This window comes from Suricata suricatta, chromosome 16 (assembly GCF_006229205.1).
Source record: "Suricata suricatta isolate VVHF042 chromosome 16, meerkat_22Aug2017_6uvM2_HiC, whole genome shotgun sequence".
Classification (NCBI taxonomy): domain Eukaryota; kingdom Metazoa; phylum Chordata; class Mammalia; order Carnivora; family Herpestidae; genus Suricata; species Suricata suricatta.
In genome coordinates this window covers 12397509-12422862 of record NC_043715.1, presented here as the reverse complement: position 1 = coordinate 12422862, position 25354 = coordinate 12397509, and the positions used below count along the sequence as shown (strand labels likewise).

At 49.5% G+C, this 25354-nt stretch overlaps 1 protein-coding gene and 1 pseudogene across 5 annotated transcripts in view; both read right to left on the bottom strand.

Annotated features, from left to right (window-relative positions):
- Positions 1-1200: 1200 nt before the first annotated feature.
- IL34 (interleukin 34) overlaps positions 1201-25354 on the bottom strand; it is a 55346-nt gene continuing 31192 nt past the window's right edge. For 2 of the 5 annotated variants that reach the window (XM_029924509.1, XM_029924510.1), the window contains exons 2-7: positions 12947-13360; positions 7357-7490; positions 6210-6287; positions 5764-5925; positions 2499-2634; positions 1201-2274 (exon numbers count right to left, since the gene is read on the bottom strand). In XM_029924509.1, coding sequence (XP_029780369.1) covers positions 2102-2274; positions 2499-2634; positions 5764-5925; positions 6210-6287; positions 7357-7490; positions 12947-12974 — 711 coding nt within the window. In that variant the 5' untranslated portion in view covers positions 12975-13360 and the 3' untranslated portion in view covers positions 1201-2101. Of the gene's footprint in view, positions 2275-2498; positions 2635-5763; positions 5926-6209; positions 6288-7356; positions 7491-12015; positions 12191-12946; positions 13361-25354 lie in introns of those variants that run through there. The other 3 variants (XM_029924511.1, XM_029924512.1, XM_029924513.1) reach the window with 3 other exon arrangements.
- On the bottom strand, positions 18738-20222 carry LOC115279705 (annotated as a pseudogene).

Sequence of the window (25354 nt, the reverse complement as noted above, 5' to 3'; positions counted from 1 at the left end):
CCATCCTGGTGCAGTGCCCCCCCCCCCCCGCCACCCGGAGTCCAGCCCCTGCTGGCGGTGGGTGTGGGGTGGGAGTGCCCTCCCCTCCACATACCGAGGTGCGCCAAACCTAAGCAGGTAGAAGCAGGTGCATCTGGGGCGAGCCCAAGGCTTCCTGTTGTCTCGCAGGCCAGCAGAGAGTGCGACCAGGCTCGGAGGGCCGCGGGACCACAGGGCAGGGGCCTCACAGGGTCAGGAGAGCAGGCTTTTCCTAGTCAGGTGGGATGGGGTGGGGTCTGAGTCTCAGTGCCAGGCTGGAGCTCCTGGCAGTTCTTTGGCAGGGAACCGGGGTCCAAGCAAGGCGGCGGGGCAGCTCTGGGGAACCCAGGACGCCCCTGAGTGGATGGAGCCCCCCTCAGGCTCCCCGAGGGAAGACAGAATGGTATCTGTAAGTTGTTAGGTCTGAGAACAGCCTCGCTGAATGCTCAGGCCAACCCAAGAGCCCAGGTGTGGGCACCTGGAGAGAGAGTCCAGGCAAGGGAGGGCCTGAAGAGGCCGGGAGAGCAGGTGGCCAATTTGGGAAGCCCCAGGGAGGGGTTTACCCAAGTGGGCTGAGGGAGCAGGATGCAGGATGTGAGATGTGAGCAGGGTAAGGAGTGGGGGGGTGGGGATGGGGGGGTGGCTTGGGAGGCCCAGGAGGAGGCAGGCATAGCACAGCCGCCCTCCCAGCCCGCGCCCTCCTCCTCCCAGCGCCCCCAGGGCTGTACATAACTCCTCCATCCCCGTGACCGCCTCTCTCCCATTTAGTGACCACCTCTTAGGCCCACCCCCTTGGGATCCGAGCCAACCATCCCACATCACAAACTTTGGTTTGGGGGACTTCTTTACGTTCGTTTTTTGTTTTTTTGGTTTTTTTTTCCCATTTTGTACAGAGAAATATTCTTTTCAAAAGCGTCTTTTGACTGAAGTAACTTTTCTGGTGCTGTTGTTAACTTGTTCCTTTTTTTAATTTATTTTCCCGCCCAAGTGTCCCTTCCTGGTTCCTACTCACCCTTTCTTCTCTCCACCACCACCGCCCCTCCCCCATCCGACCCGTTTGGTTTCTTTTCTGTCTGTCTGTTCTGGATAAATTCTCCTCTCCTCCCTGCCCCCTCCCCCCCACCCTCTCCTTGATTTAAATAGTCACTGCTACAAGTAACAAATGCACTGTGAAGATTCCAGTATTAATAAAGTTGTACTGTAATTAACATCCCCGCCTCCGCCTGGCTTCCTCCACCCTGCTCACCTGCCCCGCCCTGGCACCCCGGCCCTTCTCCATCCCAGATACCGGCCGGGGGCAAGGGCAGGTGGCCAGGTCCTGTGTCAGGGCCTGCGCCTTTGAATACCTCCGCTCTGTTCCTGCGGGCAGCTGTCCTGGACAGCCTGAGGGAGCCGGGAGGGTGGCCAGGAGGCTTGAGAACGGTCAGCCTGACACCCTCGGCCACATCCGTCTCGCTGAGATTTCGGGCAGGTCTGGAAGAAACTCACTCCCTCAAACACCATTTCCAGGCCCGCAGACTAAGGCTTCATCCCTTCCAAATCCAGATCTTCAGACCCAGGCCCCAGGGCTGGACCAGGCCCTCTCCTGCCTCCTGCACTTGGGGTTCACCCTTGCAGATGCAAACTGGACCAAACCGCAACAAAACAAGCAAGTGTTTAATAGAAAAGAGAAGAGGGGCTGGAAGAGCGTCCACTGAGGCAAGACGTGGTGTCCGGCTCAGCCCCTTCCCCGGGCCCGCCCACCCCTCACCTGGCCCGGGTCTTGCCCCTGCAGACCTTGGGAGACGCCGGGCACCACCTTCAGGCAGGCGAGGCAGCCCAGGTGGTGCAGGGAGGGGACAAGCTCTGTCCACCTTCAGGGGCCACTGGGCCCCCGCTGCTCCAGCTGAGACCGTGTGAGGTACAGAATGCAGGAAGCTGAGCTCTCCTCAAAGGAAAAACCCTCTCCTGAGGGGTCCCCCCACCACCCCCAGCCAAGTCTCAGGCTCCACCGAACTCCTGCAAGAGCACCTCCAGCTACCCCACAAGGTCACCCCACAGGCCACTCGGGGCAGGAGGCCTCTACCCTGTGCCCTCAGCAGCCTCACTGAGCCGGGGGTCCAGTGTTGGGTCCTGTGGAGCGGGGCAGGGGGATGGGGGTCTGCTGGGGCAGAGGGTACAGCTGGGCCGCTGCACACTGCGATGAGGGCTCCGGGCTGTGGGGCTGGGGGCTCGGCACCTCACAGTCCTGCCAATTGAGGACGGAACTTTGTTTACCTGCAGGGAACAGGGGGAGAAAAGACCACAGAAGTGGTCAACACCTACCTCATCTCCAGACCAAGCCTCATTGTTCTTGGCCCCGGGACCCATCCTGGCTTTCAGAAATGTCCTACTTCCCTGGGGAGTGGAGGGTGTGCCCGAGAGGGTCCTGGCTCTGCTCGAGACCTGGGCTCGGAAGCCTGGCGTCCTGCCCCCAGCCCCATCCACTCAGAGCTCCTTACAGCAAGAGCAGTACAGCAGTTCCATGACCCGGAAGCAGTTGTCCAGCAGGGCTTTGGGCCGCACCAGCTTCCGGCTCAGCCTGGGGGCGCTTAGGCGCAACACCGTGTCTTCCACCTTGGGGCTGACCTCCGTGTCCTGGAAGGCAGGAGACCGTGGAGACAGTCAGGATCTCAGGCACCAGCACCCCCAAAACCAGTGAAGAGGCAGGGCCACGCCCCAGGAGAACCCTGGAGGTTGGCCTACCAGAGCTGCACAAACTGCAAGAGAAAGGAACTTCCTGTTGACAGGAGGCTTATGGGTAACTTCTCTCCCTGTACCTGCACACCCCCTCGACGCCCCTCACTCAAGCCAGACACACAGGCTCCTGTTTTCCATCTTTGGGGAAATGATCGCGGGGACGGGCCGGGGCAGGGAGAGGTGGGGAGCATTCTTGTGTTTGCCCAGGCCCGGCCAACACCACGAAGCCCGGGCTGGGAAGACTGTCCTTCAGGATTCAGAGACCTCTACTGCCCGCAAGGAACGAGACAAAGGACCCTCTTGAGGGTCTTTTCATGAGGATACCTGGGTGCAAGGCACATAGGCTGGGCGGGTCTCGGGTTCCAGGCTGGTGGCACTTCTCTGACAGCACCTAACAACAGGGAGCATGGTGTGGGGGGCAGGAGGGCACAGTGGGGGGACCAAGCAGGGGGCCAGGGCTGTTGCAGAAGACATCGAGTAGAAAGGAAATGGGGGGCCTGAGCTGGGGGAGGGCCTTCCTGAAGGTGGTGTATTGAGTCGAATTGTATTGGGTTGTGACCCGCCAATCCCCTCCCCCAAAAAAGCCATGTCCAAATCCTACCCCTGGTACCTGTGAATGTGACCCTATTTGTAAAAAAAAAAAAAATTTAACATTTTTATTTTGAGAGAGAGACAGACAGATCATGAGCAGGGGAGTGGCAGAGAAAGAGGAACACACAGAATCGGGAGCAGGCTCCAGGCTCTGAGCTGTCAGCACAGAGCCCGACGCAGGGCTCAAACCCAACAACTCCGAGATCATGATCTGAGCCGAAGTCAGATGCTCAACCAACTGAGCCCCCAGGGGCCCCTGAACGTGACCCTATTTGTAAACAAGATCTTTGCAGATGTAATTAAGGATCTCCAGGAGAGATCATTTTGAACTTTGGGTGGAGCCTAAATCCAATGACTGGCGCCCTGTGAGAGGAATGACACAAGGCACAGAGGGAAAGGCCATGTGAGGGCGGAGGCGGAGACTGGAGTCATGTGGCCACAAGCCAACCCCAGTAGCTGCCAGCAGAAGCTGGTGCAGGCAGGAAGGGTCCCATTTCCCTAGAACCTTCAGAGAGTGTGGCCTTGCAGATGCCCTGAGTGCGGAGCTCCTGTCTGCAAGCCCGGGGCAGAAGAATTTCTGGTGTTTCCTGCCCCCAGCTGGTGGTAATTTGCCACAGAAACTCTAAAAAGCTAATCTACATGGACTTAGAAAGAGAAGCAAGGGTGACAGGAGGGAGAAAGGACATTTCCCCATGGCCCACGTCCCAGCACAGAGAGCCCACTGCCCACCAGATGCTGGGCATATTTGGAACGGGTCACAGACGGTTAACTCTGAGAAAAACGAGGCTGGTTAGATCAGGGGCCTCTGGATGACTCAGTCAGTTGAGTGGCTCCTGATTTTGGATCAGGTCATGATCTCAGGGACATGGGCTGGTGCCCCACATGGGCTTACAACACACAGCACAGGGCCTGCTTCTCTCTCTCCCTTTCCCCCACTCGTGTTCTCATTCTCTAATCAAAATAATCAAAATTTTTTTAAAAAGCCAGCTAAGGACACCTGGGTGGCTTAGTCGGTTAGGTGTCCAACTTTGGCTCAGGTCATGATCTCACAGCTCATGGGTTCAAGCCCCGCATCAGGCCGGCTGCTGTCCGCGCAGAGCTTGCTTCATATTCTCTGTCCCTCCCACGCACTCTCTCACTCTCTCTCCAAAATAAACATTTAAAATTTTTTTTCCTTCATAGATAAGCTGCTATATAACGATTGCCACTTCAGATAGCTGTGAAATTAGGTGATTAACTAGTTGTTACTTAACCTTCTAATTTCTGTATGAGTCTAATTGCATGAAATAGAAGTTGGTGTTTTGATTTTTTATTTTGCTTGTCTGTTTGGAGTGTCATTGTAACTACTGTATTGTAAATGATGGAAAATAATTGCATATGTTAAAAAAATACATTGTGTTATATTAAAAAAAAGAAAAAACTATTATAATATTAAAAAAATTAAAAAATAAAAATTTTTTTCTTTAAAGCTGGGTAAGTCTGAACTCTGAACAACCTGCGTGGACAGGTCTCAGCCCACCCACAGCCTCCTCTGCAGCTCCCAAGAGCTCAGAGTCAGGCTCTCTCGAGAAAAAGCAAGGATGCAAAATTCTCTTCAGGTCAGCTCCAACTCACGCTGCCCGCAGGCATGAAAGAGCCACCAAGGAGATGGCTGGGCCTCTAATCTGCTGCCAAAACCCGAGCCTCCCCAGAACTCCCAGCAGCTGCTGGCCCCTACGCCCTGGTGTCATCCAGCTCACAGCTCAGCTGGACAGCAAGTAGGGCTCCCCAGGGTGGGGCTCCCCAGGGCAGGGTGTCCCTTGCCTCTGAGGATGCCTGGTGCTGGGGAGTTGGGCAAAATGGTGTGGGGAGGGGGTCCCACAGGGCACATGTGGCCTGTATGGACTCGCACTGACCCCGTGACCTTACTCTGCAGGTTTTTTAGAGGATGTATTCCTGAGGCCTCAGATCAAGCCTGCTGAGCGGGCAGCTGTCAGGAGCCTTACTATTATTATTACCTGAAGTCTACACTTTAACACTCTCCGTGTTGCATGTGCTATGGACTTGGACAAAGGCATGATGTCATCTGTCCATCATTACAGGGTCATACAGACGAGCTGCATAGCCCTAAAAACCTCTTCTCGTCGCTCCACCCACTCATGCTTCCTCCCCTGTCTCCCCCAAAGGAGCCTCCAGAAACAAAGCCAGAGGATTCAGTGATTTGCCCAGGATCACAGAGCAAGACAGACAGAGCCTAGAACATCTCCTGCCTCCCAGCCCAGGCCACCCACTGGGCACTGCTGGCCTTCTCTTCCTCTCTCCCATTTCTCCCATACCTTTCAGGACGTGCTGGAACTTTCCATGTTCCCATCCTCCCTCGACACTCCTTGGCCAGCGCGCGCGCGTGCACACACACACACACACACACACACACACACACACACACACAGAGCTCACCATGAGGCCTTGCTGGACATCCAACAGCAGTGTATGTACCTCCTCCAGGAACTTCCAGGATGGGTGGCCCTCGAGCAACACTTCCTGCACCGACTCAGTAGCAGTGAGGCTCACCCAGACCCACAGATACCGCAGCTCCTGCTGGCTGACCCGAGCCTTCTGCTGTGGGGACAGGAGAAATCGTTGAGGCCCCCAGACTCAGGCTGCTGGGCCCTCCCCACCACTGCTCTGACCACCCGGCACCCGACTTGTGCCCACAAAGAGGGCAGACCACAGGCATCCACTGTGGACAGGGAGCAACTGTCGGCCTGAGCCGAGGGCAGGCTTGCTTGTGGGGCTGGGGAAGGCCCCTGGCAACACAACCTGCCAAGATCAACGGCCTGTCAGGCCAGGCCCACGGGTGTCCCAAGAGGCCAGGGTCTCCCAGCCCTGGAGGGGATTCTCACCAGCCTGGTGATGTTGGCCATTCTGAGCACCCCCTCATAAGGCACGCTGACCCTGTAGTTGATGGGGAAGTAGTGTTTCTGGGGAAGTACAAGAACAAACCATGAGGTCAGAGTCAGAGACAGCTCAAACAGCCTCCCCCAGCTCCCAATTTGGTGCAGGAGGGGAGGACCAAGGACCAGGCCTTTGACGGCAGAGGTGGCCATCTATGAAGAATAAGCAATTGGGGGGCACCTGGGTGGCTCAGTCAGTTGGGTGTCCGACTTTGGCTCAGGTCATGATCTTGTAGTTCATGAGTTTGAGCCCCACATTGGGCTCTGTGCTGACAGAAGCCTTCCTCAGATTCCGTGTTTCCCTCTCTCTCTGCCCCTCTCTTGCTCATGCTCTGCCTCTCTCTCAAAAATAAATAAACCTTTTTAAAGTATTTAACAAAAAAGATTGTGGGGTGCCTGGGTGGCTTAGTCAGTTGAATGGCTGACTTTGGCCCTGGTTATGATCTCCCCGTCCTGTGTCAGGCTCTGAGCTGTCAGCACAGAGCCTGACACAGGACTTGGGCCTGCCCCAGATTCTGTGTCTGCCTCTCTCTCTCTGCCCCTTCCCAGCTCGTGCTCTCTCTCTCTCAGAAACGTTTTTAAAAAAGAGATTGCTCTAAACTTATCGTGGTGCTGCTTGCACAGCCCTGCCAATATACTAAAAACCACGGACTGTACACTTAAACAGGTGAATAGCATGGTATGTGAATTATAGCTTAGGAAAACTGTCAAAAGAAAAGAAAAGCCTTCCAGAGCCACAGTGCCATGTGGGCGTCTCCGCCCTACACAAGGCCCCGCATTCCAACTTGTAGGTCCTTATGTGCCCTGCTGACAACAAGTGCCCGGAGGTCCCCCAAGGCCTCTGGAACCCATTTCCTGAGTCACAGGGCCACGTGGAGATGGGATCATAGGTCAGATCAAGTAGCAAGGGCAGGAGGTCCCTAGGGACAGCTGGCAGGAGAGGGGACAGGAAGCATGGACCAGGTACCCTGCTGGGTGCAGGGGAGAAAGGCGGAGAAAGGGGCTACGGTCAGCTCAGGGCTAAGGCCCCAAATGTCCTACACCCTGGGATGCCAGGAGCTTGGGAAGGGGAGCGTAGGAGAGGGTTCACAGTTACCATGTACTGAAGGCGGTTCCTGTACTGCAGCTTGTCCCGAAGAAAGCCGGTGACTGCACACTCCTCCCTCTGGGTCAAGGGCCACATCTCCAAACCCTCGTTCCCCAAGACCATACCAAGGAGGATCCCGAGATCTGTGGAGCGTGCCCAACAGGAACACATGAGTGCACTGCCCCGCCTGTGCAAAGCTGTGCGCGCGTACCCTCCCGTTTCCCGGTCATGGGAGGGGGAGGGGCACAGGGCCCCCAAGAGGCCTTCCCACCACGTGGGATGCTTTCCCTGGGGCCCAGGCTCAGACAGCAGGGCCAAGCAAGCATGAGCAGTCTGGCCAGTGCACCCCTACCCTCAGCCAGCAGAGCCCCGCAGCTGTCACGTCCTGAGGTTGGTGTCCAGTCTCCTCCCACCCCTGCCCCTTGGGGCAGGCACAACCTCCTCTCAGAGAAACCAGCCCGTACCCCACTCAGGGCTGACGTGTTCTCAAAGCCTGCATCTGCACTTATACCTGGAAATTCAGGAGATGTGGACTTTCTACTTCCAACTCTACAAATGACTCCTGGGTGACCAGAGCCATTTTCCTCCCTGCTCTAACTGACCTTGACATCGCTCCCAAATAACTACAGCCCTTCCAGTTTGCCCATTCTGAAAAGCAAGCAAATCAGGCTGTTTCTTCTCCCTGCCTACAAACAAGCTGCAGTCTCGTGAACATTACCAGACTTTGCCACTAGGGGTCACTGTGACTTCAAAAGCAGCTTTTGTGATTCCCGGAATTGAACACACTTACAAAAAATATCTGAAAGGGGCTCCTGGGTGGCTCAGTCAGTTAAACTTCTGACTCGGTTTCTGCTCCGGTCGCGACCTCATGGTTTGTGAGTTTGAGCCCGGAGTCAAGCTCCGCACTGATGGTGCATGGTCGGCTTGGGATCCTCCTCCCTCCTTCCCTCCCACACATGCACACACAATTAATAAACAAACTAAAAAAAAAAATCTGAGAATTTGCAAAAAAATATAAACAAGGGTCAAACTGATCAAGGCAGAAAGGAAACACAGAAGAGCAGGAGATGTATCCAAAAAAATCAAATGCACCAATAAAGGTAAAGAAATACATACTAAAACAATCAGGTACCACGTTTCACTTATCAAAATGGAAAGTGGGTTTTTTAAATTTCATTTTAATAACACTTGGTGTTGGCAAAGCAGTGAGGCGAGTGCTCTTATCCTGGGAGGCAATATGGCAATTTTATTATTAGTGAACTTTGTAATGTCCACATACTTTGACCCATTAAACTCATTTCTAGGGATAAACGTGAAGGAAAACCAAAAAAAAGGGGGGGGAACCATCACCAAAAGATTTGGGGACAGAGAAACCCACTGCAGTATTCTCTTATCATGAAAATCTGTAAAGGGCCCAGATGTTCATTAATGAATGGAGCAAATAAAAACCACATTGTCAGGGCGCCTAGTGGCTCAGTCAGTCTGACTCTTGGTTTTGGCTCAGGTCATGAGTCCAGGATCTTGGGATCGAGTCCCTAGTCAGGCTCTAGGCTCAGCCTGCAGCCTGCTTGGAATTCTCTCTCTCTCCCTCTGCCCTTCTCCCTCACGCACACACTCTCCTTCTCTAAAATAAAGAAGATGAAAAAAAATCACATTGTCAAATAATGTTTATGATGTGCTTGTGTGATAAGAAATAAACTCACGATGTGCTTAGTAAAGTCTTAAAGCATGACTCAACGTGCCTCCTCTGGATGTCACAGCATGATGTGTGTTCCCTGAATTACGCACAAATGTGCATACAGAGGAAGGGCAGTGGAAGGAGACGTATCAGATCTCTAAGGGAGACTTTTATGTTCTTTATATTTTATAATATTACTGTTATAGTCAAAAGCAATGATTTCTTTTCTTTTCTTCCCCCCAAATTGCCAGGTTTGACACACCCTGATCATGACTAGGAATTACTGATTGGACATTCCCCACTCACCTCCTTGGAACTTAGGGAGATTTTTTTTTTAAGTTATTTATTGAGAAAGAGTGAGTGAGCACAGGGTAGGGGCAAAGGGACAGGGAGAAAGAAAATCCCAAGCAGACTCCACACTGTCAGCAAGGAGCCTGAAGTGGGGCTCGAACTCCCAAACTCTAAGATCATGACCTGAGCAGAAATCAAGAATTGGACCCTTAACGGACTGAGCCACCCATGCACCCTGGGGAGACTTTCATTGCGGTTTTTTCTTCATGTTTTTGTTGTTGTTGTTGTTGTTTAATTTATTTTTGAGAGACAGAGAGAGACAGCACAAGCAGGGGAGGGTCAGAAAGAGGGAGACACAGAATCTGAAGCAGGCTCCAGGCTCTGAGCTAGCTGTCAGCACAGAGCCCGAAGCGGGGCTTGAACCCACGAACCGTGAGATGATGACCTGAGCCAAAGCTGGACACTTAACCGACTGAGCCACCCAGGCGTCCCGAGACTTTTGTTCTTGATCCTTCACTGGCCTGGACCTGCTTCTTGTCACTTCACCTCCTCAGTCCTGCTGCACACGCCTTTGCTTCAGCTGGGCCCTCACCAGGGGCGCCCTGGGTGGACTCAAGCCCCATGCCCAAGATGGGCTGCAGCCCCTCTCACAGCAGTCTGCCAATGACATTTTCTCAAGATTGCAAATTTGTATTTGCTATCTCTGGCTCTTCCCAAGTGCCTGACCTGATATTTGGACGAAGGAGTAGATAAACCCAAACTGCACGGGAGTTTCTGTGCGCTTGCCGTCTCCCCTCTAAACCATGAGGCCCCTTAGCTGGGCACCCCCTGCACACCAAGATCCATGCTGGTTTGCGGATTTTGCTCACACTTTGCCCCTGCCCTGGGCACCCTCTCACGTGGCAGACCTCTTTCATGTTCTCACCAAGACTCCTTCCCCGCCCGGCTCTCCCCTGCCTGCACCACCCCCACAATCTCTGTGTCTAGCACCATCTGTCCAATTCACTCACTGTCTTGACTGGACAGCTTGGCCCCTAGTACGTGAACACATAATGCAGTTAACCACGACATGATCTCATTTACTGAGAATTTGGGGGTTCACCTTGAGCAAGGAATCAGGAACATACATTTGAATTTTCTGGAAAGCTGGTTAAGCTCCAGAATGTCTGATTCAGTAGGTCTGGGGTGGACCCATTGAATTTGTATTTCTAACAAGTTCCCAGGTGCTGCTGTTGTCAGTCTGGGGCTTGTACTTTAAGGACCACTGACCTCCAGAGACAGTTGCAAAGTGGCATCCCAACGGCCACCTCTGGCCGTTCACATAAAAATCTGAATTTGCATCTTGTCTTTCAAAATCAGTATGTCTCCACACTTTGTCCTCTTTCTTGTGTGGCAGTCACCCACGGCTGCCCACTCTACACGTGGAGTCCTACCCTCGCTGCCCTTACCTGTGTTCTGGTCTCAGGTCTGTGGGGCCTGGCAACTGTGGGCTCCGAGGAGGGACTGAGCCCTAGAAAGCACTGTGTGCCACCGTGGCATGCATGGGCTGCACCAGAAACCCCGTCCTTGGATAATCTGCCTCCCCCCAGACTCAGACTTCCTTTAGATCTGTAGACTGATCACCATTTCCAGATTTAAGCCTCTTTTCTTCAGCTTCCACCCTGAGAAACAGGCCAGCAAACCAGTGACCACACAGGGACAGCATGGCCGTACCCTTGCCACTGCTCTGCACCCCTAAGGGCCCCAAAGCCCATGCAACCCTGTCCCTGCAAGGGTGTCAGTCTTGCCCCCACAAGACAGAAGAGGAGGCTGAAGAAAGAGCAAGTGAGGAAGGAGCTCCCTTCCCGGGTCCCTGGCTGGGAGGGGGAGGGGCTGCACTTCTCCTGGGGACAGCCCCTTGTGCAGGGACAAATGGGGACTGTCCACCACCACCGCCCCCAACAACCAACTCCGAGCCTGTGGAGGGAGTTGAATAGCACCCCGCCCCCCAAAGTTCTTCTTCACTCAACTTCAGATGAGACCTTACATGGAAACGGGGTCTTTACAGATAAAATAAAGGCCCACCCTGAATGCAATGGCTGGTGTCCTTGTAAGAGGACAGACACACGTAGAGGTAAAAGCCACGAGAACACAGACAGAGCTTGCGGCGATACAACCACGAAATGTGGAATGCCAGGAGCCACCAGAAGCAGGAAGAGGCAGAAAGGAGCCTGGGAAGAGGCCCTGCCCACACCTGTCCAGACCTGGGACAGAATCGATTTCTGTTTGAAGTCACTAAGCTATGACAGCCCGTCTTTCTCCAACACCCCCAGCGTCCTTCCATCTATAAGGCCCCGATCTGCACCCCTCCCGGGCTCCCAGCCCACAGCCAATCCCTGCCAAAGCCATGCCTTGCATTCCTATGCCATCTTGCAAACAAGAGCATCGTCGCTTCCTGCCCAGAAGGTCGCAACAGCAGTCACAGACTGATCTTCCGAAAGCAGAGTAACTCCGGGTCACAACCCCACCCCCCAGGTTTTAAACCTCCCAAGGCCTCCATCATCTGAGCCCAAACTGGCTTTCCAGCCCAGCCTCTCACCGTCCGACCTGCTGAACCTTTGCTCACACCGTTCCCTCTACCCGGGACCCTGTCCTCACCTTCCCACAGCCACCTGTGTGAACACTGCCCACCTCTGAAACCATTTCAAGTGGCACCTCACCCATACTGCTCCTCTTGCTCCTCACGACTTGGAAACTTCCAGAATATGGAGTCTAGGTCCTTCTGCCTGTTCCGAGCGCCCTGACCTTTTGCATTATCCCTCCACAAGGGCCAGGCTGGATCCCTTGCAGGATCAAACCCTGGACCGCATCCGGGAGTGCCTAGCACCTAACTCCATGCCAGGCATGGAAGACAGGGGCGCGAGCTGCCTGGGTCCCTGTTGCCATGACAGCACCTCGCCAGTGGGCATGTAGGAGGCACCAGAAAAATGTGTTGAATTTGAGTCAATTCAATTGAATCTTGGAGTCTGAAGGGATCTTGGTCTGGCCTCCCACCAGCAGCCTTGAGAGGCTTTCTAGATGCTTTCTGTCCTCATTTCAACTCATTTTCCTTTTTACCTACAACACTGTTCTCTTTCTGCCTTTTAATTTTGTTCTATAATGGAGGGAGGGAGGGAGGGAGGGACAGAGAAAGAGGCTGCCTCCTCCAGCACCTGGCGGCACTTCTCCCACGTGTTTCGGGGCCCAGACACTCTCACAGGCTTCCACCCCCAGCTGGCCACACCCAGGGAGGCCAGAAATCCTCTCTGCCACTGCTGCACCCACACCCACCCCCCATGCACAGCAGCACCAATGAGCCTAAGAAGGTAATGCCACCACTTGCCCCCAGTGTCGGCCCTATCCCCTTGACCACCCAATGACCCTGCCCGCCCAGTCTAGGACTTGTGCCCACTGTGCCGGTCCGAGCTGGGGTCGGCTAGAGACCGGGCAGAGGGCGGCCACGGGAGTCCCGAGGCTGTGCGGCTGGGAAACATCTCAACTTCTCAGCGGCAAGAATGACCCAGTTGCCATGGTTACAGCAGAGCCCGGCTCTGGGCCAAGGCCTCCGGGGTCAGTCTCCAAGGACCCCCCCCACCCCCCGCCAGTACTCACAGTGCAGCCAGGCGAATTCCCGGGGCATGGTGGTGCGCTGTGTCCCCCAGAGAGCAGAAGCGGTGTCCCCAGCAGTGTGTCTATCCACAAAGGCCCAGGTGGGGCCTACATGGCCTCGGGTCAGCAAAGGTGGCCCAACGCCGGGAAAGGGTTGACCACAGAGGAGCAGCCCGGCAGGGGGCGGCAGGTACTCCTGGGGCAGCGCCTGCCCTTATCTGCCTGGCAGTGTGGAGGGCAGCGGGGGGGCGGCAGCTGCGAGTCCCATGGCAGCCAGGACCTGGCCTGAGACAGCGGCCTCGGGGTCTTTCCCTCTAGAGCAGAGGAGAGAGTCCCCAGCAGGCCCCTTGGAATCTGGGGCTGGGTTGTGCTTTCTCTGATTTCTCCGTCTGCAGCTGCTCAATGTGAAATCTGGCTCTGGAAAGAGAAAGGAGGAGAGAAACTGATTATGTAAGAGCAGGGCTGCCACTCAGCCATCAGCCGCCGGCACCGGGAGTCTATGTGTGCGCTGTGCCCGGCGCCTGGCAGGGACCCCCGGGAACCACCGGAGGCACACAGCCCAGCCCTGGAGGCTGGCGACTCTGGGGAACAGGCTCACACACAAGAAATGACTTCAGACCATCCCAAGGGCAGCACTGGCCAGGGAGTGAGTTACAATGACACCAGCTGGCAGCCACAGGCCTGAACAAAAGCAGGACCAGGGAATGAAAGGCCAAGTGGTTAAATCAAGGGAGCTTCCTGAAGGAGGTGATGTTGTGTGCAAGTAAAGTACCTCAGGCCACTCAGGTGGCCGTGGGGTTAAAACAGCAGAGCATTAATCCCTCTTTTTACCTTCAGGCTTAGTCCCAATCTCCTATTCCCCAAATCCTTGCCCCCCTCTTCTTAGGGTTGCTAGATGAAACACCAGGTGCCCAGTTAAACTTGAATTTGACACCAACAACACACATTTTTTTAGGATAATTGTGTCACAAATACTTTTTAGTGTCAGTATGTCCCAAATATTGCATGACACATACTTATACTAAAAAAAAAAAATCATTGTCATTTAATGATTTAATGATTCCATGTTATTTAAATTAAACAATTATTTAATTCCAAACTAGGCAGAAGTCCTGTATTTTTTTTTTTTTTAGTTTATTCATTTATTTTGAGAGAGAGAAAGTCTTTGCAGGTGTGTGCAAGTGGGGGAGGGGCAGAAAGAGGGAGAGACAGAGAGTCCCAGGCAGGCTCTGTGCTGTCAGTGCAGAGCCCAACCCAGGGCTCAAACCCTTGACCCTGAGATCATGACCTGAGATGAAATCAAGAGTCAGATGCTTAACCGACTGAGCCACCCAGGCGCCCCAGAAGTCCTGTATTTTTATTTGCTAAATTTAGCAACCCTGTGATAATAATGGGATTGCTCTGCCCGAGTGCTTGCTCTGAACTAGGCCCAGGGCTCGGGCTTTGATAGTCATTGAACCCTCACAATAATCTTGGAAAGCCATAAAAATCTCATTTTTATCCATGAAGAAATGAAGGTACAGAAAGGTTAAGACACTTGTACAAGGGACACCTGGGTGGCTCAGTCGGTTAAGTGTCTGACTTCGGCTCAGGTCACCATCTCAGTTTGTGGGTTTGAGCCCCGCGTCAGGCTCTGCGCTGACAGCTCACAGCCTGGAGCCTGCTTCCGATTCTGTGTCTCCCTCTCTCTCTGACCCTCCCCTGCTCATGCTCTGTTTCTCTCTGTCTCAATAATAAATAAATGTACAAAAAATTAACAAAATAGAATCTATTTTCTATGCTAAGCAATACACAAAGTGAAAAAAATAACTTTAAAAAAAAGACACATGTACAAGATCACACAGCTTGTAAGCAGTGGGACAGGAATTCATACCCAGCCCACTGGTGGCCACTCCCACCAGCTGACGTCCACACATCGCCCTTACCTGGGGCTCTCACACAGTCACCTCTATCACTCACTGGACTCTGAGATACAGGCTCTTGTCCCCATTTTGCAGATGAGCAAATAGGTTCTGAGAGACTGAGTTGGCCAGCGACAGAGCCAGCTCTGAAATTCAGAGAAATTCTTAAGTTCTGTTCCAAATCCTTGCCTTCCCTGTTTGGTCTGGGGAAACAGTCATGGGTTAGTGGCAGGAGGGAAAAGCAGGTATGATGTGGTCTTCTCCACTGTGGCATCCATCTCCACAGAACATACCAGAAGTGCTGGCCCTTACCCTCAGAGGTTCCCCCGCACACAAGCAGGGCCTCACACAAACAACACAGGTGATCACAGTCACCATGGACATTAACCTAACTGAGACCTTTTGTTGTTGTTAGTTATTGTTTTTTAAGGCTTGTGGAGGTATAATGTATAGACAGTAAAATTTACTTTTTCAAGGTACAATTTTATGAGTTTTGACATATTCAGAACTCTATCACTATAGACCTGACATGAAACGTTTCCAACTGCGCAGAAAATTCCCTCCTGCTACTTTGTCATCAACACTTCCTCCCCCCGCCCCGGCCCCATGGAACAATTCATCTGTGTTCTGTCACACAGTTTTCCAGAATGCCAGAGAGACATGTGTGCCCTTTTGTGCCAGGCTCCTTTACCCAGCCGACTGCATTCGGGATTCAGCCAGGTTGCTGCGTGTGTTAGTGGGTTTCTGCTTTTCCTTGCTGAGTAGTATTCTATTGTACGGACGCCAATCGAAGGGCATCGGAGTTGTTTCCAGATTTTGATGTTGACAAAGCTACTACCAGCCTCTGCATATGCGTGGTTTTGTCTTTTAAGTTTGAGAGAGAGCAGGACAAGGGCAGAGAGGGGAGACAGAGAATCCCACGTAGGCTCTGTTTGGAGCTTGATCATGACCTGAGCTGACGTCTGATCAGCTTGACTGACGAGGCCACCCCGGCGCCCCATACAGGTTGTGGTGTGGACAGAGTCTCCACTGGTCCTGGGCCTGTCTGTCTGGGCTTGTGCTGCACAGCAGTTCCCTGTTCCCACGGCTGGGCCCTTCCCTCAGCCCCGAGCTCCCAGTCACTCGCGCACCACCCAGTCAGGCTCTGCCCACGCCCCGCTGCGCTTTCGGGGCGGCCTCCTCACTCAGAAACCCCCGGACGAGCCTTCAGTACTGAACCCCACTACAAGTCTTAGACCCCCAGACCCTGACAGAGAAGCCAAGAAAGTAAGAAACGGGGTCCCAGTCACCTGCACGCCACGTCACAGAGTCCTGACCCTGGGTGCCTTCTGTGGTCCCGCTCTTTGAGCCCCATCGAAATGGAGGAATTGTGTGAAAGGCCAAGAGGACACACAGCGGGAGTTAGCCGGTGACACGCGGGGGCTAGAGCGGGGATGGTGGCCCCGGGAATCCAGGCTGCTCACAGAGGCCTGGAAACAGGGCCAAGAGGCCAGGCCGGCGGCCTTCCCCACACCTGAGAGGGCCCAGGGCGCCTCTCTCCTCCTGTCCCTGTCCCTGTCCCTCTCTCACGGCGGGAGGGTGAAGAGTATGAGAACGTGCCTCCCCAAGCCACTCCCGGTCTACTCCACGGCTTCCAGCAGCCATTACAAAGCTCACAAGGGACAAGTTGTACAAGAGAAGTAAAATTGGAGTATTCTACATACTTCAGTTGTGAATATTTTTAAGAATATAATCACATTATTATTGCACATTCCCAAATCAATAATTCCTTATATCATCTAATGCAGAACTCATGTTCAACTTGCCCTGGTTGTTTTTAAAATGTCCTTTTTTAAGTTGCTCTGTTTCAATAGAGAGCCTAACAAGGCCCGATGATTGACGTGTCTCTACATCTTTTTTCCTTCTTTTTTTAGTATTAAGATATAATCCACTCGCCTTAAAATTTGCCATTTTAAAGTGTATAATTCAGTGGGATTCTTTTTTTAGATTTACAAAGTTGTGCAACAATCGCCCACAATCTAATTCCAGAACATTTTCATCACCCCCAAAATAAACTGTATTCATTAGCAGATACTGTGTATTTCCTGCCCCACTTCCCAGTCCCTGGGAACCACTGATCTGCTTTTCGTCTCTATGGATTTGCCTCCTCTGGACATTTCATGTCAATGGAGTCAGATAGTATGTGGTCCTTTATGACTGGCTTCTTTCACTTAGTATAATGTTTTCAGGGTTCATTCATCTTGTGCCATGTGATAAACTGAATGCTGTCCCCCTAAATTCCCATGTTGAAGCCCTAGCCCCATGTGTGAGGGTATTTGAGACGGAACTTGTGGGAGGTAATTAGAGGAACTGGGAGATAGATGGGGATTGGCCGAGGTCATGCGGGTGGGGCCTCGTGATGGGACTTGTGTCTTTATAAGACACACCAGGAGCACCCGGTTAGCTCAGTTGGTTAAGTGTCCGACTTCAGCTCAGATCGTGATCTCAGGGTTCATGAGTTTGGGCCCTGCACCGGGCTATCTGCTGTCAGTACGGAGCCTCCTTCAGATCCTCGGTCCCTCTCTCTCTGTCCCTTTCTCGCTCATTCTGTCTTTCCCTCTCTCCCAACATAAATAAATAAACTTAAAAAAAAAAAAAAAAGAGAGACACGAGAGAGTTTTCTCACAGTCTCTGCACACTCCCACAGAGAAGAGATGTGAGTGCACAAGATGAAGGTGACCACCTGCACCGAGGAGAGAGGCCACACCAGAGATCAGCCATTCTTGGGGCACCTGGGTGGCCCAATCAGTCAAGTGTCCGACTTCATCTCAGGTCATGATCTCATGGTTCGAGTCCTGCGTCGGGCTCTGTGCTGACAGCACTGGATTGGATTTGGATTCTGTGTCTCCCTCTCTCTATACCCCTGCTCACACTCAGTCTCTCCCTCTCAAAAATACACATTTAAAAAAAATTTTTTTTAAAGAAAGAAAGAAACCAGCCATTCCAGCACCCTGGTCTCAGACTCTCAGCCTCCAGAACTGTGAGAAAGTACATTTCTGTCCTTTAAGCCACCCAATCTATGGTATTTTATTATGGCACCTCAAGCAGGCTAAGACATGGCATCTATCAGTACTTCATTCCTTTTTTTTAAATTTTAAAGGTTTTAAGTAATTTCTACACCCAACCTGGAGCTCAAAAGCACGACCCCAAGATCAAGAGTCACAAGTTCCACCAACGGAGCCAGTGAGGTGCCCCTCCCTTTTATTTTTTTTAAGGTTCAAAACAGTTTAATCTCCTAATTGTTTTTCCTTTTTTAAAGAGGATTTTGTTTTTTATTATTTTTTAATATTTATTTATTTAAAGAGAGAGACAAAGAACAAGTGGGGGAAGGGCAGAAAGAGGGACAGAGGGAGAGAGAATCCCAAGCAGGCTCCATGCTGTCAGCACAGAGCCTAACTCTGGGCTCAGTCTCACAAACCGTGAGATCATGACCTGAGCCAAAATCCAGAGTCACATGTTTAACCAACTGAGCCATCCATGTGCCCTGAGAGGATTTTATTTTATTATATATTTTTTTTTTCCAAGTAGGCTCCATACCCAGTGTGGGGCTTGAACTCACGACTCTGAGATCAAGAGTTGCACTCTCTACTGACTGAGCCAGCCAGGCACCACACCTACCTTTTTTTTTTTTTTTTTTGCCGTTTTAAATAAAGTTAAACAGCCAAACAAAAAAATTCACAAGCTGCTTTCCTGTCTACCCTGTCCCTCCCTCCCTCACCCTTTCCTTCACCTCACTCACACAAACACACAGGGTATCAAACAGAAAAAGAAGCTGTTCCAAGCACATGGAGAAATGAAGAGAGGAGGTGGATTGTGTCCACATTCAAGGTCACGCTGAGCATGATTTCTTCTTGTTAGCCAAACTGAAACAGGAAATTCCCTGGACCAGATGTTTCAAAGCTGAAGGTCCAGCACCACCAAAGAATGCCAAAGAAAATAGAGCTGGCATCAGGGTTGCCCATGTTCATGCCCTCCTCATCCAGGTGCTGCGCACTGTCAGAGGGAGTCTTCTTGGTACCAGGGAGAATAAAAGCTTCTCTGACTTCCTTGAACTTTTTCTCCTCCTTCTAAACTTCAGCACTTGCTCCCCCCTGCTCATCTGGATCGCGCTTCAAAGCTCATTTTTGAGCAGTTTTCTTGATCCAGTCCTCAGACGCATTCATGTCCACGCCCAGAATCTTGCTGTAATCTTTCCTCGCTTTTCTTCGCTCCAGCTGTGCGGTTTTCAGGAGCTGTGTGTGTTCTTCTGTTTTCTCCAGGGGCTATACTTTTCCACAGTCTGCATCGCTTCTTCAGAGGGTTCTGTGTCCGTGTCACACCGAGCTCTCCCGAGGAGGCTTTCAAGAGAGGGGCATTGAGCTTCACCGTATTTGTGTCATCTTCGAGTGCACCACCTCGTTTCCTCAGCTTGGCGTGATCTGTACCCCAACTATGGTAGAATTCAGCATTTGTTCTTATATTGTTGGACTCTGCTCCCAAGGCTTCTGTGTACAGTTCACATGCCAGCTTGTAATTTCCTTCCTTAAATGCTTTATTCCCATCGTCTTCCTTTGGTTTGAGTGCTTTGGCATTTCCGCAAGCCAGGCAGTGGTTTTGGTGATCAGGAGCCATCTTGGGATCCTGTATGAAAAACACTGAGGTGCATTCTCAATACAGTTTTCATAATAAAGGCAAAGACCTCGTTCCTACAGAGCATGCACATGGGTGTAAGGGAACTGGCCACAGACTGTGCTTCTGGATGATGACCCAGAATTGCCAAATAGTCTGCTTTGGTGATTTTGAAGCAATGGCAGGCAGGGTACACTGTATGCAGTAAACCACTTTCCAAAAGTCCTGCTTCTCAAAATCTGTTTGTTATTTTCTCATGTTCTATTAGCATTCTTGAACTCCTGTTGTGCCTGAGAGTTTTTTTATCTAGTTTTAGCGCTCTCTGGAAACTGTGACATGCTCCCATGGCACTCCTTAGCAACAGGGGGCATTTGCCCTCCCATAGATACCCCCAGGTGAAACCGTCCTTCAGCTTCACTGCTGGGGTTGCCATCTCCAAGAGCTTCTTGGAACCTTCTGAACGTCATTAAAGGGATTGCTCAATTCTCACTACAGCTAGCATTTTTAGGACCCACATCTTTGTCCTTTGTATCATAGTTACAAGCTTCATTGTAATCTTTCCTGGCATGATTCGCATTTCCTTTTTCCTTGAAAGATTCTGCCTCCCTCTTTACTTCATCAAGGATCAGGTCTGGTTCCGTCACTACCGTTACCACATGCCACTGGAGGCAAAACCACCTCACCACTGAGACCAGCACTTCATTCCTTTTTATTGTCAAATAATATCCCATCCTGTGGATACACATTTTCTCCAGTTCTTCATCAGCGGATGGACATTTGGGTTGTTCTCACTAGGGGGCTATTATGAATAGTGCTGCTATGAACATTTGTGTGGACATATGTTTTCTCTTGGGTACCTTCCCAGGAATGGGGCTGCCAGGTCATATGGTTACTGTGTTTCACTTTTTGAGGAACTGTTCAGTCTGTTTTCCAAAGCAGTTTTCCGAAGTGTATATCCCATCAGCTGGCTCTGATTTCTCCACATCCTTATCATTTGTTACTCTCTTTATTATACCCATCAGTGGGTGTGAAATGGTATCTCATGTATTTTCTACTTGTGTTTTCCTGACGAGTCCAGATGTTGAGTATCTTTTCATGTGCTTATTGGCCATTTGTTTATCTTCTTTAGAGAAATTTCTATTCAGATCCTTTACCTGGTTTTAAATTAGCTTATCTTTTTATTTTTATTTTTAAGACTTCATTTTTAAGTAATCTCCACACCTAACGTAGGGCTCGAAAGCAAGACGCCAAGATCAAGAGTCACATGCTCCACTGGTTGAGCCAGCCAGGAATCCCTCCCCCGCCCCCCCTTTTTTTTTTTTTTGAGTTGCAAGAGTTCTTTATACATTGTGGGTACTAGACTCTTATCAGATGTATGATTGGTAACTATGTTCTCCCATTTTGTGGGCTGTCTTTTCACTTTGATAGTGCTCAGCATGCACAAACATTTTTAAGTTTGATGAAGTCCAATGTCTCTCTTTTTCTCTTTACATCTTTGGTTGTCATTGCTTGCCTTTTTGCTTTTTTGGTGTCCCATCTAAGAAACTGTTGCCCAACCCAACTTCACAAAGATTTACATAGGTTTTATTCTGAGAGTTTTCTCGTTTTAGCTCTTATATGTAAGTCTATGACGGATTTGGGGTTAATTTTTGTAGATGGTGTGAGGCAAGAACCCAACTTCATTCTTCTGCATGTGGCCAGTTGTCCCAGCACCCCTTTTTTTAATGACCACTTTTTCTCCACTGGATGGTCTTGACACCCTCATCAAAACTCAGCTGACCTTATATCTAGATGTCTACCTCCATGTCAGTGCCATACCATCTTGGTTTCTGTAGATCTGGAATAAGTGCTGAACTCTTAAGACTTTCTAATCTATAAAAGTTTACTTTCCTTTTGTTGAAGAAACAGGGTCACTTGTGCTATAGACTTACCACATTTGGGATTTGGCTGACTGCGTCCTTGGAATGTCATTCAATGTATTTATCTCTGCATACCTCAATATTCGAGAGGTTTCATCATGTTTGAGTTTAATTTTCCTGCTGCCTTACAGCAGGAGGCACAAAATGTTTTCTCATCCCACTTAATGAGCTAATGTCCATGATTCATCTATTACAAAGTTCTCCATCAGCCTTTTACCTTTCATCAAACATTGATGATTCTAGCCTTCTTCAGTATTCCCTTAGTCAATCCAGATGGTGACTTGCTGCTTCTATCTTTCCTTTTATGTTTATTAATGTGATCCTCCTGGAATAATTTCCCTCCTCATCTATTTTGTTATCTCAAAGTTTGGTCTATATAGAAAAAGCAGGATAAAAGTTTGATTCTTTCTCTTGACTTACGTGCCAGTTTTCAGAATGAGTTCTTTCCTAGAATCCTCCAAAGGTAATTAAAGATGATTTTTCAGTATCATTTTAAATTTATTCATCTTTTAACTTATTTATTTCAATCCACTAAAGTTACTTTTAAGTCAGGTTTATTAAGGTATAATTGATATACACTAAAGATCACTCTCCTTAAGTGTACAATTTGCTAAGTTTTAACAAACATATACACAAATACATGATTCTAAGATCTGTAATATTCCTCTCACCCCAAACACTTCCCTTGTATCCCTTTGCAGCCAGCCCCCTTTCCCACCCTACACCTCTGGCAATCATTTATCCAACTCCTGGTTCTAGTAGGATCTCTCCCAAAATCTATTATCTAAACAGAATCACATAGTATGGTGCCATTTCTGTTGTGTCTTTTTTCATTTAGCAAACGTGTCGGGGATTCATCATGTTGCTGAGTGCAGCAGTGGTCTGTTCCTTTCATTACTGAGCAGTAATCCACTACGCCAGTTTGTTTATCCATTTCTCCGTTGATAAACACTTGTGTTGCCTCCGGGTTTTTGCAAGTATGAATAAAGCTATATACATTGGCATCCAAATGGTCCTTCAGTGGACATTTGTGGACATATATTTTTATTCTTCTTAGGGAAATACCTAGAAGTGAGTCACTAGGTCCTATGATAGCTGAAGCCTTAACAATAAGGAATTGCCAAGCTGTTTCCCAAAGCGACTGTTTGTTATTCTTCTTGATGCTCAAAATGATTCCATCATTAGGCTAGTGGGTGCTCCTTCCAGGCAGGTCCAGGAGTCTTTAATAGCTTCCTTGCTTTCAAGCATGACTGGAGGCTCCAGGCTCATCTTGGACATTTGTGCCTCAGACTAGAAATCAGCGACTTTTCCAAGGAGTTCTTTTAGGGAGGACTGGTACTTAGAAACCACAGCCTGAACACCAGGGGTGCTTAGGACTACCTATAGGTAGTCATTACATAGACCTAGGAAATTAATGTTTTTAAGAAATAGAAAAGTAACTCATTAATTTGTAGATAAATCATTAGAATTATAAGGGTTTTTAAAAACTTCTTTGGATTATTTGCATTTCTTTGGTCTTGTGCTGAAAATCTTAGTGACACTTAAGATGATTGTTTTATCCTTCTAAATGGATAGTAGTTTCAAAATAGTTAACACTGATATAACTTTTTTAATGTTTATTTTTGTTTTTTAAATCTTTTAATGTTTATTTATTTTTGAGAGTGAGAGACAGAGAAAGAGAGAAAGAGAGAGAGAACAGGAGCAGGGGAGGGGCAGAGAGAGAGGAGGACTCAGAATCCAAGGCAGGTTCCAGGCTCTGAGCTGTCAGCACAGAGCCCAACACGGGGCTTCAACTCAAAAGCTGTGAAATCATGACCTGAGCTGAAGTCGGATGCTTGACCAACTGAGCCACCCAGGTGCCCCTAATGTTTGTTTATTTTTTAAAGAGAGGGACAGAGTACAAGCAGGGGAGGGGCAGAGAGAGACGGAGACACAGAATCTGAAGCTGGCTTCAGGCTGTGAGCTGTCAGCACAAAGCCTATGCAGTTCTTGAACCCACAAATCGTGAGATCGTGACCTGAGCCGAAGTCTGATGCTTAACGGACTGAGCCACCCAGATGCCCCCAACACTGATATTATAGTTAACAAGACAAGTCCATGCCGTTTAAGATTTGTGTTTTTTTGTCTTCAGTTATCTCCCCACTGGAACTGTTAGTCAAAAAAAAACCATGCATTTCCATCTGTTATTTGGGGGGATTTAAAAAATTTAATTATATAAAACACGTAATTCCTAAATAAAAACTATAAAAAGTATGTTCAACAAGTTCTAGCTTCCAGTCCGTATCTTTCTCCCACATTATTTTCCTCTCCCTCAAGATAAAACATTTTTATTAGCTTTATCTTTTAACTTTTTATATTTTAAAAGGGAAACATTGTTTTTCCTAATTTGTCTTTTTGCCTACAAAAGGTTGTATATTATTTTTTTTAAGTATATTGCTTTTTAGAAACTCTAGATCTCGGGGTTGTAAGTTCAAACCCCATGCCAGGTGTAGAGATTACTTTGAAAAACAATAATATAAAATAAAATATTTAAAATAAATATTTAAATATTAAATATTTAAAATAAAACACAGGTATAAATAGCATATAACAAATGTACAGAAAACCATGCCTTTTAACAACCACCCAATTAAGAAACAGAAAGGTTGGCCAGGCACCCAAAAAGCCCCTCCATGAGACCTCTCCCAGTCACAGCTCTCCTCCCACCCCCACCCCCCCCGCCAAAAAAACCCAAAAAAAAACAAAAAAAAAACACCCTCCCATGACAGCATTCACCGTATTAGTTTCTGTATGGCTTCAGCAACCACACTCTTTATCAAGTGTGCATCCCTCAACACTATAGTTTTTAAGCTTTGTCCCTTTTTAAAATTTCACAGATCTTTTAGGCCTCTCTTTATCTGTGGGGTTTCTCCTCCATCCCACTCTTTCCCTTACAATTCATCTGTTGAAGAACCCAGGGTATTTGCTCTCTGGACTATCTCCAGTCCAGACTTTTCTGACTGTACACTCACAGTATAACTGAGTACGTTCCTTTGTCCTCTGTTTTTGCACATTGGCAGCTGGCTCAGACTCAAGCTCAAACCCTTTGTCCCCACAATAAGTGGAATCGAGATCTTTCAACAGGAGGTATGTAATGTCTCCGATATTCGTTCTTTTCTGATGCTGACAGCCACTGATGCTTAATGTCTAGACCCATTAATTCATCCAGCGCTGCTAAGTGTGATATTCTCACTTTGCTATCTGATCAAGCCTTTTCCCCCAAAGCAAGCAGAGGCAGCAACAGATCAGCAGTTCGGCCAAGACGTCTGATATGAATGAAGTATTTGCCTTCCTCCCACATTTGACCTCTCTCTGAAATCAGAAAGGGCTTCAGGCCTGTGCCATGTTTTCAAATGCTTGTTTCCCAGACAAAACTGGGTAGGATCCAGATAGGCACTGCCTTAACCCTTGGGATCCAAAGTCTCCTGGAAAATTTTATCAAGAAGACCCACTCCTGGTCCAAAGACCAAACGCTTGCAGTGAGCTGTATGTTTTTGGCAGGTGCTGCATGTATGTGATCATCAGTAGCAGCCCATCTTGGAGGCTTGGCACTGGTACCAGATCCCCAGGGCATCACCCAAGCTGGCATATTGTCTTGGGTGAAGCAAAACACGAACACCTGCCCAGTGCTACAGATGACCGAAGTGCTAAAACAGAAAGACACACTACGCAGCCTCTTCTCAGAGCCAGGTGTCTAGCCCAAGACTATTTGGGCCATATTTACATATATTGAGACATATTCCTCTAGATCCACGAGGCTTTCCACTTAAATTAATTTGTAAAGAAAACTTTATAACACTTTCATCAAGAGAAAAAGAATTCCTGCTTACTAAAATGAAAAAGGGACATCAAGGAAAGCAAAACAATGTAATTAAATCCTGGTGAGAAAGCTTTGCCTACTGAAG